This window comes from Pantherophis guttatus, chromosome 2 (assembly GCF_059756535.1).
Source record: "Pantherophis guttatus breed Tessera chromosome 2, ASM5975653v1, whole genome shotgun sequence".
Classification (NCBI taxonomy): Eukaryota; Metazoa; Chordata; class Lepidosauria; order Squamata; family Colubridae; genus Pantherophis; species Pantherophis guttatus.
In genome coordinates this window covers 134,829,791-134,841,995 of record NC_142064.1, presented here as the reverse complement: position 1 = coordinate 134,841,995, position 12,205 = coordinate 134,829,791, and the positions used below count along the sequence as shown (strand labels likewise).

Here is a 12,205-nt window from a genome sequence, read left to right as displayed (position 1 = left end):
GTGGGGGTGGGGGGAGAATAGCGCAAGGTTTGTTTGCCAAATTAACATGTTCCTTTTAACAAAATTCTCAGCCAATCAACAACGCTGACTTCATTGTGCCAGTTGAGATAGAGGGAACAACTCATGAGGTAAGCCTCTTGCTCTTCACAGTTGGAAGTTGGATGGGTTTGGCGATATTTTGCTTCTGGTACCAAGTGTGCGTTTTAAGACTCTTCTCTTAGCCAAGACCACCTGCAAAAGAGAAGAGGAGGAAGGTCTGCGGTGAAGGCCTCAGCCTGATTCAAGTAATCCAGGATAGGCTGTTACCAGGCAACACGGCCTATTCTTGATTACTTGTTTCAGGAGGCGGCTTCTTGCAACATAGGGTTGATGTTCCACCATAGTGACCTCCCTGATTGGATGATGCACCAGCAGGAGCTTCCAGAGAGGAAAAGTCACCAGGTGAAGAATGGCAGAGACCACCAAGGACTATTGAGACTTAATCTACATTTGTTTCGGTTCTCTGCTCCCTAAAATGTCTGAAATAGTAGCTACATAATTCTGCAGTTGGTTTCTGATAACGTAGCTACTCCTTACCTATCAACAAGAGAAAGTGTTCTTACAATGGACTCGGCAGATTTTAAAATGGTGGGCTGTAGCAAAGGCTGGAAATGTAACTTAAAAGATTCTGCAGATTTCACGAACCAGCCAGTGGGCGCAGCTTCTTAATAAAAAGTACAGCAAAGAACCACCCTCTTTAAAATAAGTAAAGGTACCTTTACTCAACATCGTCCAGCAACTTGTCCCCTTGTTTCTTTTGGGGAATGTCCTTTATAGAGAATATACAGCAGATTATAAAGCAGTAATTCGAATGTACCTTTCTTGAGATCTGTGATAGCATATTTGCTTTGTTCCAAGAGTAAATATAATTATATGATGCATGGTTCCTGTTCAAATTATATATTTCCTCTTCCAAGGAATATAGGATAGCGTAGTTGGTCCTTCCCGCCTTTTTTATCTTTATAGAAAAATCCTGTGAGGTGTCTTAGATTAAAATATGGTGTCTTCTGTTGAGTGTAACAGCTGAGCAGAGACTTGAACTGAGGTCTCCTTGTCCAAGGCTGATATCTCAACCAGTTTATCATCTGGCTTTCATTGGTGACACTGAGGAGGTACCAGTATGAAGTTCCATCATAGCGATTTGCCCTTCTTCCCTTCCCTTCCTATTTTATTTGTTAGTTTTATATTCTGCCTTTCCTCCAGGATTTTCTCACCTCTGAGATGATCAGACACTGGATGTCTAAGGCAACCTTCCAAAACATTGGTATTTTTAAGACGCATTGGGAATGCAATTCCCAGAATTTGGGGGGGGAAGGGGGGGGATGGATGCAGCCGTTCCAGAAACTTAGGCTGAGATCACTTATTATGTTTGCAAAGTTAGATTTCCAGTCCTGCTAAAGTTTTCCCCTATCCTTCATTCATTTTATTGAGCAAACACAGATCTCTGTAACTGGATGCTTGCCAAATAATATGAATAGAGTCTGGAAATACTGTTATATTTCCTACGTGACTTGCTCCTATGTGTCAGACCCTGAGGGATAAAAGAAGGCTGGGTAATGAAGGGAAGAGTGTGTAGTGGGATGGATTATGACATGAGAGTTATGGGTTGGATGTCTGACCAGAGAAAAGACAATATCTGCATTTATTGCGGTCTGGAAACCCCTTTATAGACTTTTTGCCTGAAACAGAAAAAAACAAGTTTATAATTTATGGATTTGTTGATTAGACAGAAGAGATTGTAGAAAGAAAAGAGCTATGTGGTAACCTTAAAAGTAAGAGGTAAATTTATAATTGGACTTATAACTGCTGTAAAGAAGACTGGACATTATTTCTTTGTATTATTTCTTTTTCTATTTTTCTTTTACTTTTATTTCCTTTCTTGCATTTTTAGCATTTTCTTTAATTTCTTCTTTTGTTTTTCTCACTTATATTAGTTTGTATCTTCTTTTAAGAAAATGTTTAATAAAAATTATACAAAAAAGGGTTATGGGTTGGAGAAGCAATTCTGCCAACTCTTTTCCACCTTCCACTTCACCCTTAAAATATTTGCCATGCTTTGCATATTTTGGCAACACAGGAATTAAGCCTGACCTTTAACTATTCCAGTTCTAAAGCACACTGCAGATATAAGAAAGTACTTTATGTACCATCTCCTCACCTTTCTGTTAATCTCTAGGTGTATGTGCTGAAGCGGCCATTTGTAGATGAATTCCTGAGGCGAATGGGGGAGCTGTTTGAATGTGTGCTCTTCACTGCCAGCTTAGCTAAGGTGAGTGGGTTCCAGATAGCTTTGCCGGACCTGTGGCTATGCTTTCAAAGTTCCCTGGTGCTATAATGAGAAGAATTTGTCACTTAAATTTTGTGAAATTGGTACGATGTAATTATAGATTTGCAGGGAATTTAAATTCTTATTAATAACTGACCACAGAAGGTTCTGCACAGACTCACAATTGCCTATATATGCATCATACATAGGTGGGGAAAATAGGAGGAAAAGGAATATTAGCTACGTTCACCATCTTGAGTGATTTATAAAAATGGGAGATGATAGATTAGATAGATAGATAGATAGATAGATAGATAGATAGATAGATAGATGAGAGAGAGAGAGAGAATTTTGTATATACACACACAGGCATATACACATGGAGAGAGAAAGGAAAGAAAGAAAGAAAGAAAAGAAGAAAGAAAGAAAGAAGAAAGAAAGAAAAGCCAATTCCACAAAACTTCACTTAAAAGAATCAATGCCAAGTAACAAATTCTGCTTTTATGGGACCTGGTCACAGAGGCATAGTATTCAGATTATCTTGAATGCTGGTTCCTTTCATTGTCATTGTTTTGTTTCTACTCACAAAGCACTCCCCTCATCTCTTTCTCTCTCCTGGCTAGTATGCTGACCCAGTGACTGACCTTCTGGACAAGTGTGGAGTCTTCCGGGCCCGCCTCTTCCGGGAGTCGTGCGTGTTCCATCAGGGATGCTACGTGAAGGATCTCAGCCGGCTGGGCCGTGATCTGCGCAAAACCCTGATCCTGGACAATTCTCCAGCTTCCTACATCTTCCATCCAGAGAACGCGGTGGGCTTTTTACTCTCTAACTTTCCATACATGATGGCTAAGGAGTGGAATTGTGGATTAATTTGTAGTTCTGATTTTGATAGATCACTTGGCTAAAAAAAACCATTTTAATCTGGTTTTGGGGAAGAACTTTTTAAAAAACCAATAGCACCTTCAAGAGTTGTTGTTCCCTTGCTTCTAAACTCTTGATGTGTACTGTGACATTTGCTTTCTTGAGCCGAACACAAATGACGGATGGTTTGCTTTGGGAGTGGCATTCCCTCTTCAGTGACAGAAAGGGGGGGCGTGTGTCTTCTCAGATCCCTAGCCAGAGATTTATAGGAACAGTGTGGAGGCAGATGCTGATCTTCTTTTTCACCTTATCATTGCAAGACTTTCTCGTCTTCATGTAGAGATAGCTGAGAAATCCGGATTCCGGTTTGACATCGCGGCGAGACAGCCGGGAAAATAGCGGGCTCTGAGGAGTCCCGCGAAAAACCCGGCTGCCGAACTGCCGCTGATGGGTCTTCGGACCAGAACCATTCTTCAGGGAAGTGGTAGGAAGAGAGGCGCCTCCGACGACCAAGAGGAACAGGCAAATTCCTCAGAGGTCGGAGGGAACTCTGTGAGTCGGTGGTGGGGGGCGGCAGCCATGGCGGCTGCCACGAAGCTGGGACAAACCAAACTAAGAGACGGGCAAGAGGAAAGAGGAAAAGAAGCTCTTTGAAGCCGGGTGAGTGACACCAACCTAGGCTTGAAACAACTCTAGAGCAACGATGGTTACTTGTAAGACCCCTAGCCTTAAAATAGCGGCTGTGGATTTGAGGGGCATAGAAGATTTTGGAAAGTAACTTCTGGAGGAAAAGACCCGCTAGGAAATTTACTCTGGTATAGATCCAATTGGAACAATTCAACATTGAGACATGCTGAAAAGATTGGGAAAAATTCTCAAATTAGAATTGGATTTTGAAAAAGGAAAAAAGAAAAAGGTATGGATTCATTTTTAAAACTTAAAAGAAGAAGAGAGTTAAATTGGACTGTTACATAATTGCAACAAAATGGATACTGGCGTGACTAAGGGAAAGTGTGGATTGCAGAGATACACCTTCTGTTTTAAAAAGAAACACTGCAACTTGCTGTTTGTTTTGGAACATTCTGAAATTACAAATAATAGCCGTGGGATTTTGGTGGAGGAGGTTTCTTCTTTGTCTACAGATGGCTTCTTCAGTGGAAAGAAAGAGAAAATATAATGGAACTTTCATAACTGTTACTTATTGGCGCAGGAACAAAAGAAGTCAAATGGCGCAGGAACAAAAGAAGGAAAGTTGATGTACTTTGCAGGGAATAGATGTAACAAAAAGAATTTAAAATGACACATGGAGAATTAATTTTGGGAATTTTGAATTCGAAAGGGAATATATGTTGATAGACAAGGAAATGTAGAAATAAAATATATTCGGTTGGGAAAAAAGAATATAAAAATAGTCTGATTAAAAATGAAAATGTAATGTTTAGATGAATATTAATTATAAAAAGGAGGTGTTCATAGATGGATAAGGATGGAAAATAAAACAATGTGATTAAAATAGAAAAATAAAGTGAAGATGGATAATATTGTTAAAAAGGAGACTCTTATAGATGATTAAGAATGAATATGAATATGAGAAGAATCCAAGAAATTTTATTGATTTATATCATTTGATGTAAGAATTAAATCTCAATGTTAAACTGCAGAAAAAATTGAGAATGATAACATGATTAAATATGAATAACTATTGTATAGATGGAAGGTAAAATAAAAAAGGGGATTACACAGAGATAAACAGTAAAATTAAGAATATGCTTAATGAATATGCTGGAAACAGTCAAATAACAGATGAATATGCTGGGAAACAGCCAAAATAATAGATGGAGATTTTTTTTGGGGTGTGATAGTAAAAGATGAATATGCTGGGAAACAGCCAAAATAATATGAATATGCTGGGAAACAGTCAAAATAATATATGGAGATGTTTATTTTGGGTGTGATAGTAAAATAAAGATGAATATGCTGGGAAACAGCCAAACAACATGAATATGCTGGTAATCAGCCAAAACAATAGACGACGCTGGGAAACAGCCAAATAATAAATGAATATGCTGGAAAACAGCCAAAAGAAGATGATCAAGAGACAGATAATTAAAATAAATATGATTTAAACTGGAATTGATAGTAATAATAAAATGATTATGTTGGGATTAGTATTAAAAATAAAGGTGACTGTTGATATGAATAGTAAAATGAAGATGATAAGATTAATAATGAAATGACTCTGTAAAATGAAGAGTGTAATGTGTGATAAATGGGGTAAATTAAAAGAGATTAGGATTTAAAGACTTAAGGTAATGGGTCCTAGGATATGGGTATATAGATAGAATTTAGGGTAATGATTGTAATTAAATACTGAGTTGTGTTATTTGGAAATTAAGATTTGTGGTGATATAATAGAAAAGTAAATGTTTAGATTAAGATTACAACGGTGGAAAAAATGTCTGTTTTGGCTTTTACTTTAAAAGATGTAATGGTAGAGATGTGGGAAAGAACTTGATAAAGAGGGGTAAGCGATTGCACCTATTCATGACCGGATCAATGCTCCGTTCTTAAAAGATGTATTTTATGTTTATTTTTTAAAAAAATAATAATAAAAATTTCCAAAAAAAAAAAAAAAAAAAAAAAAGAGATAGCTGAGAAATTCTCTCTCAGCTCCTCCCCTTCCACCTTTCCCAGTTTACTGAATGCTGTCCTACACACCAAGATTATAACTAGAAAGAATTCAGCTAATTCCCTCTTGTTGACTGGCATTCCTACAGCCCCTGTCTAGCTTCTTGCCTTTAAAGTGGCCTCATCCCAGTAACATGCCACTCTGTTTAATATTTGAAATATTTAACCAACTTCAAGCAGTTCACAGATTCCACTCTCCAGTGTAGGAAAACTCCCATCGCCACAGTTCTAACTAGACAGGGATTTTTTTCCCCTTCCTTTCTCAAAACACTAGGCCATCCAGCTGAGCTGGATTCGAAGGAGAATTAAAACAGAAAAAAAAAACAAAAAACCTCACTTATTCACACAATCCATAAATGAAGTAGTAGGAATTCATTAACACAATATATGCTAATAAGCACTAACTTGGACAGCCTTTAAAAGGCTTGACTAAATTCCTGAAAGACAGGTCTCTCAAAAGACAATGGGCCTTAAAAATCTCCACATGGCCTCCCAAAAACTTGGGAACAATATGCTCCCAAATGCCCATGACAGGAGGAAAAGAGCAGGGAGGTTTATAGCTCCATCTTACTAGGCCCCCCAGAGCATCTGTTGATCACTGTGAGAAACTAGCCTTGGCCTGATCCAGCAGGGGCCAAAGGGGTTGCAGCCAAGAGTTAAATAATTGCTGTTAACATTTTAATGCCACTCCTCCGATCCTAGTTTTGCCAGGGTTGTTTTACTTTTTCAAAAAACAATGCCTTGTTCCCTGCCTGCTTGCTTCTGATTGACTTCTCTTTATCTCTCTGACTGCCCTGTAGGTGCCGGTCCAGTCTTGGTTTGATGATATGACAGACACTGAGCTGCTGAACCTGATTCCTGTGTTTGAGGAGTTGAGTGGAGCAGAAGATGTCTACACCAGCCTCGGCCAACTAAGGGCACCCTAACATTTTCCTAGTGCTGTGGCCGCTGGGGAAACTACTTTTTTTTTTCACTCTGTGCCTTCAGTATTGGCCAGGAGGGAAAGGGAACAGTGCAATTGCTCCCCATCACCCTGCCACAAGGCAGATACAAGCACTTTGGAGGCAATAACCTGCCTGGCTGCCTTCTGCGCAATGCCAGAGCAGTTTCCAACCAGGGTATGGCTGGATGCTAGAGCTTCTAGCCTTTCCACCAAGAGCAGGGACATCCAAAATAACCCCACCCCATTCCCAATAGTGCTAGTATCTATGCACTGCACCCCAACCTTTAGGGGATCAATCCTTCCTCCCTCCCTCCCTCCCCTCCCGTCCCCAAGGCAATGCCAAATGTTTTGGATGGATTCTTTAAAAGGTACATCCTCCTCACTTGCTTTTACATATTCTTGGCAGTGCTTCTTACACAGCCCCCAGGCGAAAATATGTGGAGACTTCTCATCTCTTGGCTGGGAGTCAGGATGGCCGCCTCTACACTCTCAAGATATTTCTGTTCTTGCCTGATCTTCTCATATAAGATCTTTCTGGGTTGTTTTGAAGTTGTTGCTTTCTTTGCCTGTTTTGTGAAGCTACCTTTGCTTCGCAACCTCTGGTTCCGGGCCTCATCGCCCTGCTGGCTTTGAGAAACCCTTCCTCACGTGTGTGTGTGTGTTTGTTTTAACATTCTGTCTTGCAGTTGTGTTTTGCCTCTGATGAAAGGTGAGACCCCTGGACTTAGAAAATACTTTGCAGCAACCCCCACAACACTAGTAACACATAGCATTAGTGAGGACAAAGCTAGCCAGCCCCACCAATGCCACACTCCTTATTTGCTCAAAGACGAAGCGTCCCTGCACTCCAGCTTTGATCAGTACCTTTGGGGTGGGTGGGTGAAGGAAGTGACTTCATTGCCTTAAAGGGCACCCAGTTAGGAAGCTGCCAGGACAGTAGGGTGCCTACCCTCGACCCAGTTCTTCCATTGTCTTTCAGTGTGGAAGATGGGAGAATTCTGATGGTCGTCCCCTGATGGTTTTTATCTTGCTTGATGATGCTGAAGGCATAACTTCCCACTCAGGTTGCTCTAGGTTCCATCGTTATAACATGACAGCCCTTAGTCCCCCTTGGATGGTGACAACGAGTTGGGGAATGAATCTGTTAGAAGCTAGGAGACTTTCCATGTACGCACAAGCCTGCTTCGTATGTCATTTGCCTTAACAACTGCCTCGCTGCCTCTGTGCTGCAGCTGCTTGGCAGCAAGCAACTGTGCCTCTTTTGGTGTGGCCTCTCCAATTCCCGCTCTTCCCCCCTCCCCCCCCCAATGCATTCTCAAACTGGTTTCAGCTCCAAGCAACCAAAAGTAGTTGGAGAGTTTGTTAATATTTATATCGCAGGGAGTCGCCGGTGGACATTGGTTTTGTTCTTCCTAGGGTTAAGGTCCTCTTTCCTTTCGAACTGTACCTGACATACTGTGAACATGTGCTTCTCAAGTGCCACTGGGAGCAAGGGAAACCAAATGGATTAACAGTGCCGGCTTGCTTTTTTCTTTCTTCCTCCCCCCACCATCAGCAATATATTGCAAGAGAATCTTAATCTGTGTTTAGCCATTGTAGGGCTGGTAGCAAAGAGGGGTGAGGAGGGTAGAGTCCATGGGGCTCTTTTTTAAATATATATATATAAAAATGGTGCTGCCTTATTGTTTAAGGGGTGGCGGGCAAGTTGCAGGTCATCTCATCACCTCAGGACCAAAGCATTGACCTCTGCTGTTGGTCGACCAGCCAGCTGTTAGCTTGACCAACACGCTACTTGATATTTTCATCCCTGTTTTAAGTGTGCTGATCAGTTTTCAGTGGAGCCCTGAGACTGTGTGTGCACACTGTGTGTGCATAGGCCCTGTTGTCCCGTGTCCCCCCCCCGTCCCCCCCATTTTTCCTGGCTTCGTTTTTCTGGTCCTGTTTGGTCTCCTTTGCTGAAGGTCTGGATTCCTGTGTTTGGGGGAGGGCAGGACGGGGGATAGGTTTCCAATTTCAGACACCAATGAGGAAGTTCTTTCCCTCCCTTGCAGTTCAGCCAGCAGCTGCTTACGCACACAAGCCGGGAGGAGCCGTTAAACTTTGCAAAGTTAATGAATGTTGGAAAGAACAAACCCTTTTTGTTTTCCTTTCCTATTCTCACAGCGTTGTTCTTGCTTTGTGTCAGCCGAAGACCAATTGCCTCTCTCTTCCTTCCTCCCTCTCATGCCAGCAGCTGCCCCAGCCCTTTCTTCAAGATGAAACAGGTTTCAAGTCCTTTGTTGGACCGAGGTTAGATGCTGCCCCCTGAAGGGAAAAAAGAAAAGAAAAAAACCAGTTCCCAGTAACCTTAGCCAGTATGGTCATAGGTGAGGGATGCTGGGGATTGTAGTCCAATATGCTCTATCTACATTTGCTGCAGAAATCACTTTTTTTAAGCCTTAAAGAGGGTGGGATTACGATGAGAAGAAGGCAACCCATATATTCTCCTCTCTAAATTGCAGTGGGCAACATCGCAGTCCCGGCGTGGAGGGATCTGTATGAAATGAGTCTGATCTGAAAAGAGGCAGATTTTGGGGGGGGGGGGGGGTGTATTTGGTTTTACCAAGTTGGGGGAAAGAAACTGGTTGCTGAGAATCATGTGGACGTGGTGATGAATCCCTTCAGACAATCCTGCGTGGAGGGAAAAACAGTGATCGTAGGACTTCAGTAAGTAGCAGCGCCTGCCATGTTGCCCATAAACGCCCATTCCCACTCTTGATTGTAAATCATGTTTTAGAGCCATAAGGATTCCTGGGTCCAAACTACCATGTTGGGATTGTGCCTTGATTGAACTATGGTTAATGAGGGTAGAACTCCAGCCTAGAGGCGGCCCCAGCACTTTACCAGGGCCATGCCTTTAATGGCTGCCCCATGTACTGACTACACTAAAGACACATACACACATAAATCTACCCACGCTTGTTTATGGTACCTTTTTTACATCCAGTCTTGTTTGGTGCTCCCATTTCATACAAGAAATGGAGGCTGTTGGCTTTTGAAGAAAAGAAGCCTCCAGCTTTCCCTTCTCTTCTCCCTTCTCCTCATTAAACTGTACAAATTTATCACATGTCCTCACTTGCTGGGTTTTTTTTTTTGTTTTTTCTTTTGTTTTTTTTTAATGTTTTAATTGAAAAAAAATCCCAAAACTTGAAGCTGGCACTTGTTGCCATTATGAACTCTTTCTATTTTTGGAATCTTTGTATTAACTGCAATTAAAGAAATAAAAAGAGATCAAACTGTGTCTTTTCATTAAGCATTTGAGTGGGTAGCTCTCTGAGGGGAAAAAAAACAATAAGGTTTTGTAGCTGCGCAAGTAAGTCTGGAACACTAAATATCCTTTTCGGTATTTGGTGGAGAAATGCACAAAGCTGCACAAAAAGGCTGGTTCTTGGAGTGACTGCAGCATCAGGCAACGATGTATGTTTAAAAAACCCGATGCAAAAATTGCTTTCGATTTTTTTTTTCCTCCAAAGAATCAATTTGCATAATATAGCTGCCAATCCTAACTGAAAGCCAAGTATAATTATGTTAAACTCGGTTTCAAAGTCATCTAATAATTGTTGATTTATAAATAAAACACAGATATATTTCTGCATTGCAGCCAGATGATACTGGATGTAGGGCCTGTTTTCCATTTTCCAACCTAGCGTTCTTCAGATACAGCTGACAGTCCCAGCTTGCCTAACCAATAGGCCAGCACCTGGATTGGGGAGGGAGAGTACGGTAGGAACGTTTGAGATATGCCTCCTGGCTTTTCAATTGTATGTTGGGGTTTGGAAGGCTTGCTCCCATAACTATTCATCCTTTGAAGTTGTGGGGAATCCTCAGACAACCTTTATAAACCGTGTAAGCATTGATGGACTCTACCTGGTTTGAACTGGAGCCAAACAAATAAGCATCACCCTGCAAAGACCCGGAAATAAACATTTGAGAATTTGCTCTCAGTCGTTTCTATGTTTTATATCCTTAACTTCTGCCAAAAGAGATCCTGAGTGTGTTGGGAAAGAGGCTATTTTCCATTGCAGTGGTTCTAGATGTAGCTGGTTCAGAAAGAGACTTTTTCCCTCTCGTAATCCAAATTATTTAGTTGAAGTTTCTTGGTACCCTCATTGCAGAGTAGAGTAGAACCAGACCCTGGGAGAAGAGATGGGGGGGGGGGTTTCCCATCAGAAAGAATTGGGAGAATTTCATATGATTGAATTCATTTCAGTTTTTCAATTATGAGGCAGAGCTGGATGGGGCAAGCAATACATTAATCAGTTTGAAGAGCTGAGGGGGAAAAATACACCTTGTAAGAGTCTGGAAGTGGTAGCTAAGAGGCCTGGAGAACTGCATTTGGCTCACAGGCTAAGGGTACCCAGCTTCTCTTAATACCTTAAATAAGCTAGGTGCAGGGAGTGAGGAAAACACCAGCACCTGGTTTATTCATCCATTTAGTTTGAATGCTGCCTGATTGTAGGAGCAACATTAACACCAACAAAATATGAAAAATTATCTCGTGTATAAAAATAATTGCAAAATAAGTGTAATGTAGCAGTCCAAATAACCAATATAAAACATTACAAACTAGAATTCCATCCAAAGTCCTGAGTAAATAACCAGGTTTTCAAGGTTTTCAAAGTTATTGGGAAGGGGGTCATATGGGTCTTGGGTGGGAGCCCTATTCTAAAGGGCAAATCAGTCTTGGAATGAGCCACCTTACTGGGTCATATGCAAGCAGAAACCAAAGAAGACTGGTTTTTCAAATAACCACGCTCTGCCACATAGGGCTTTGTAGATAATAACCAGCACCTTGAGTTACACCTGGAAATACAGGCAACCAGTCTAGTTCACAGAACAGAAAGATGTCACATCAACAGGCTGAGGCAATATTATCACTGCTTGTAGCATTGTATTGTGGCTCAGTTGAAGCTTCGGAGTGGTCTTCAAAGGCAGCCTCACGTAGAGTATGTTGCAATAGTTGAGCCATGAGATGACACTGTGAGTAAAGTGATCCAGGAAAGGATGCAACTGATGCACTAGATGGAGTTGTGCAAACACCTTCCTGGCCACAGCAGCTACCTGCTCTTCAAGCAGAAGCTGTGAGTATGGGAGAGCCCCCATATCGCATGCCATTCCTGACCAGGGAGGTATAACCCCATCAAGGAGAAGATAGAAAATCCTTGTGCCTGGACAGTCCTGACAGTCACAGCCCCTCACTCATGGTAGGACTGGTCTGCAGTTGGTTTCTCCCCAATCAACCTCCAATTGATAAACTACACATGGGATGCTCAACCATCTACATTGGGCACATCAGCTTTGGCCTTCAGCATCTCTGCAGCAGAGTATGCCACTCCAGTGTGGGGCACATGATCTGCACACATGAAATA

The 12,205-nt window shown here is 41.6% G+C and overlaps 1 protein-coding gene across 2 annotated transcripts in view; it reads left to right on the top strand.

The window, feature by feature from the left end:
- CTDSP2 (CTD small phosphatase 2) overlaps positions 1-10,063 on the top strand; it is a 55,214-nt gene extending 45,151 nt beyond the window's left edge. For both annotated transcript variants that reach the window (XM_034412213.2, XM_034412211.2), the window contains 4 exons: positions 72-128; positions 2,216-2,308; positions 2,929-3,114; positions 6,655-10,063. In XM_034412213.2, coding sequence (XP_034268104.1) covers positions 72-128; positions 2,216-2,308; positions 2,929-3,114; positions 6,655-6,780 — 462 coding nt within the window. In that variant the 3' untranslated portion in view covers positions 6,781-10,063. The remainder of the gene's footprint in view (positions 1-71; positions 129-2,215; positions 2,309-2,928; positions 3,115-6,654) is intronic.
- The last annotated feature ends 2,142 nt before the right edge of the window (positions 10,064-12,205 follow it).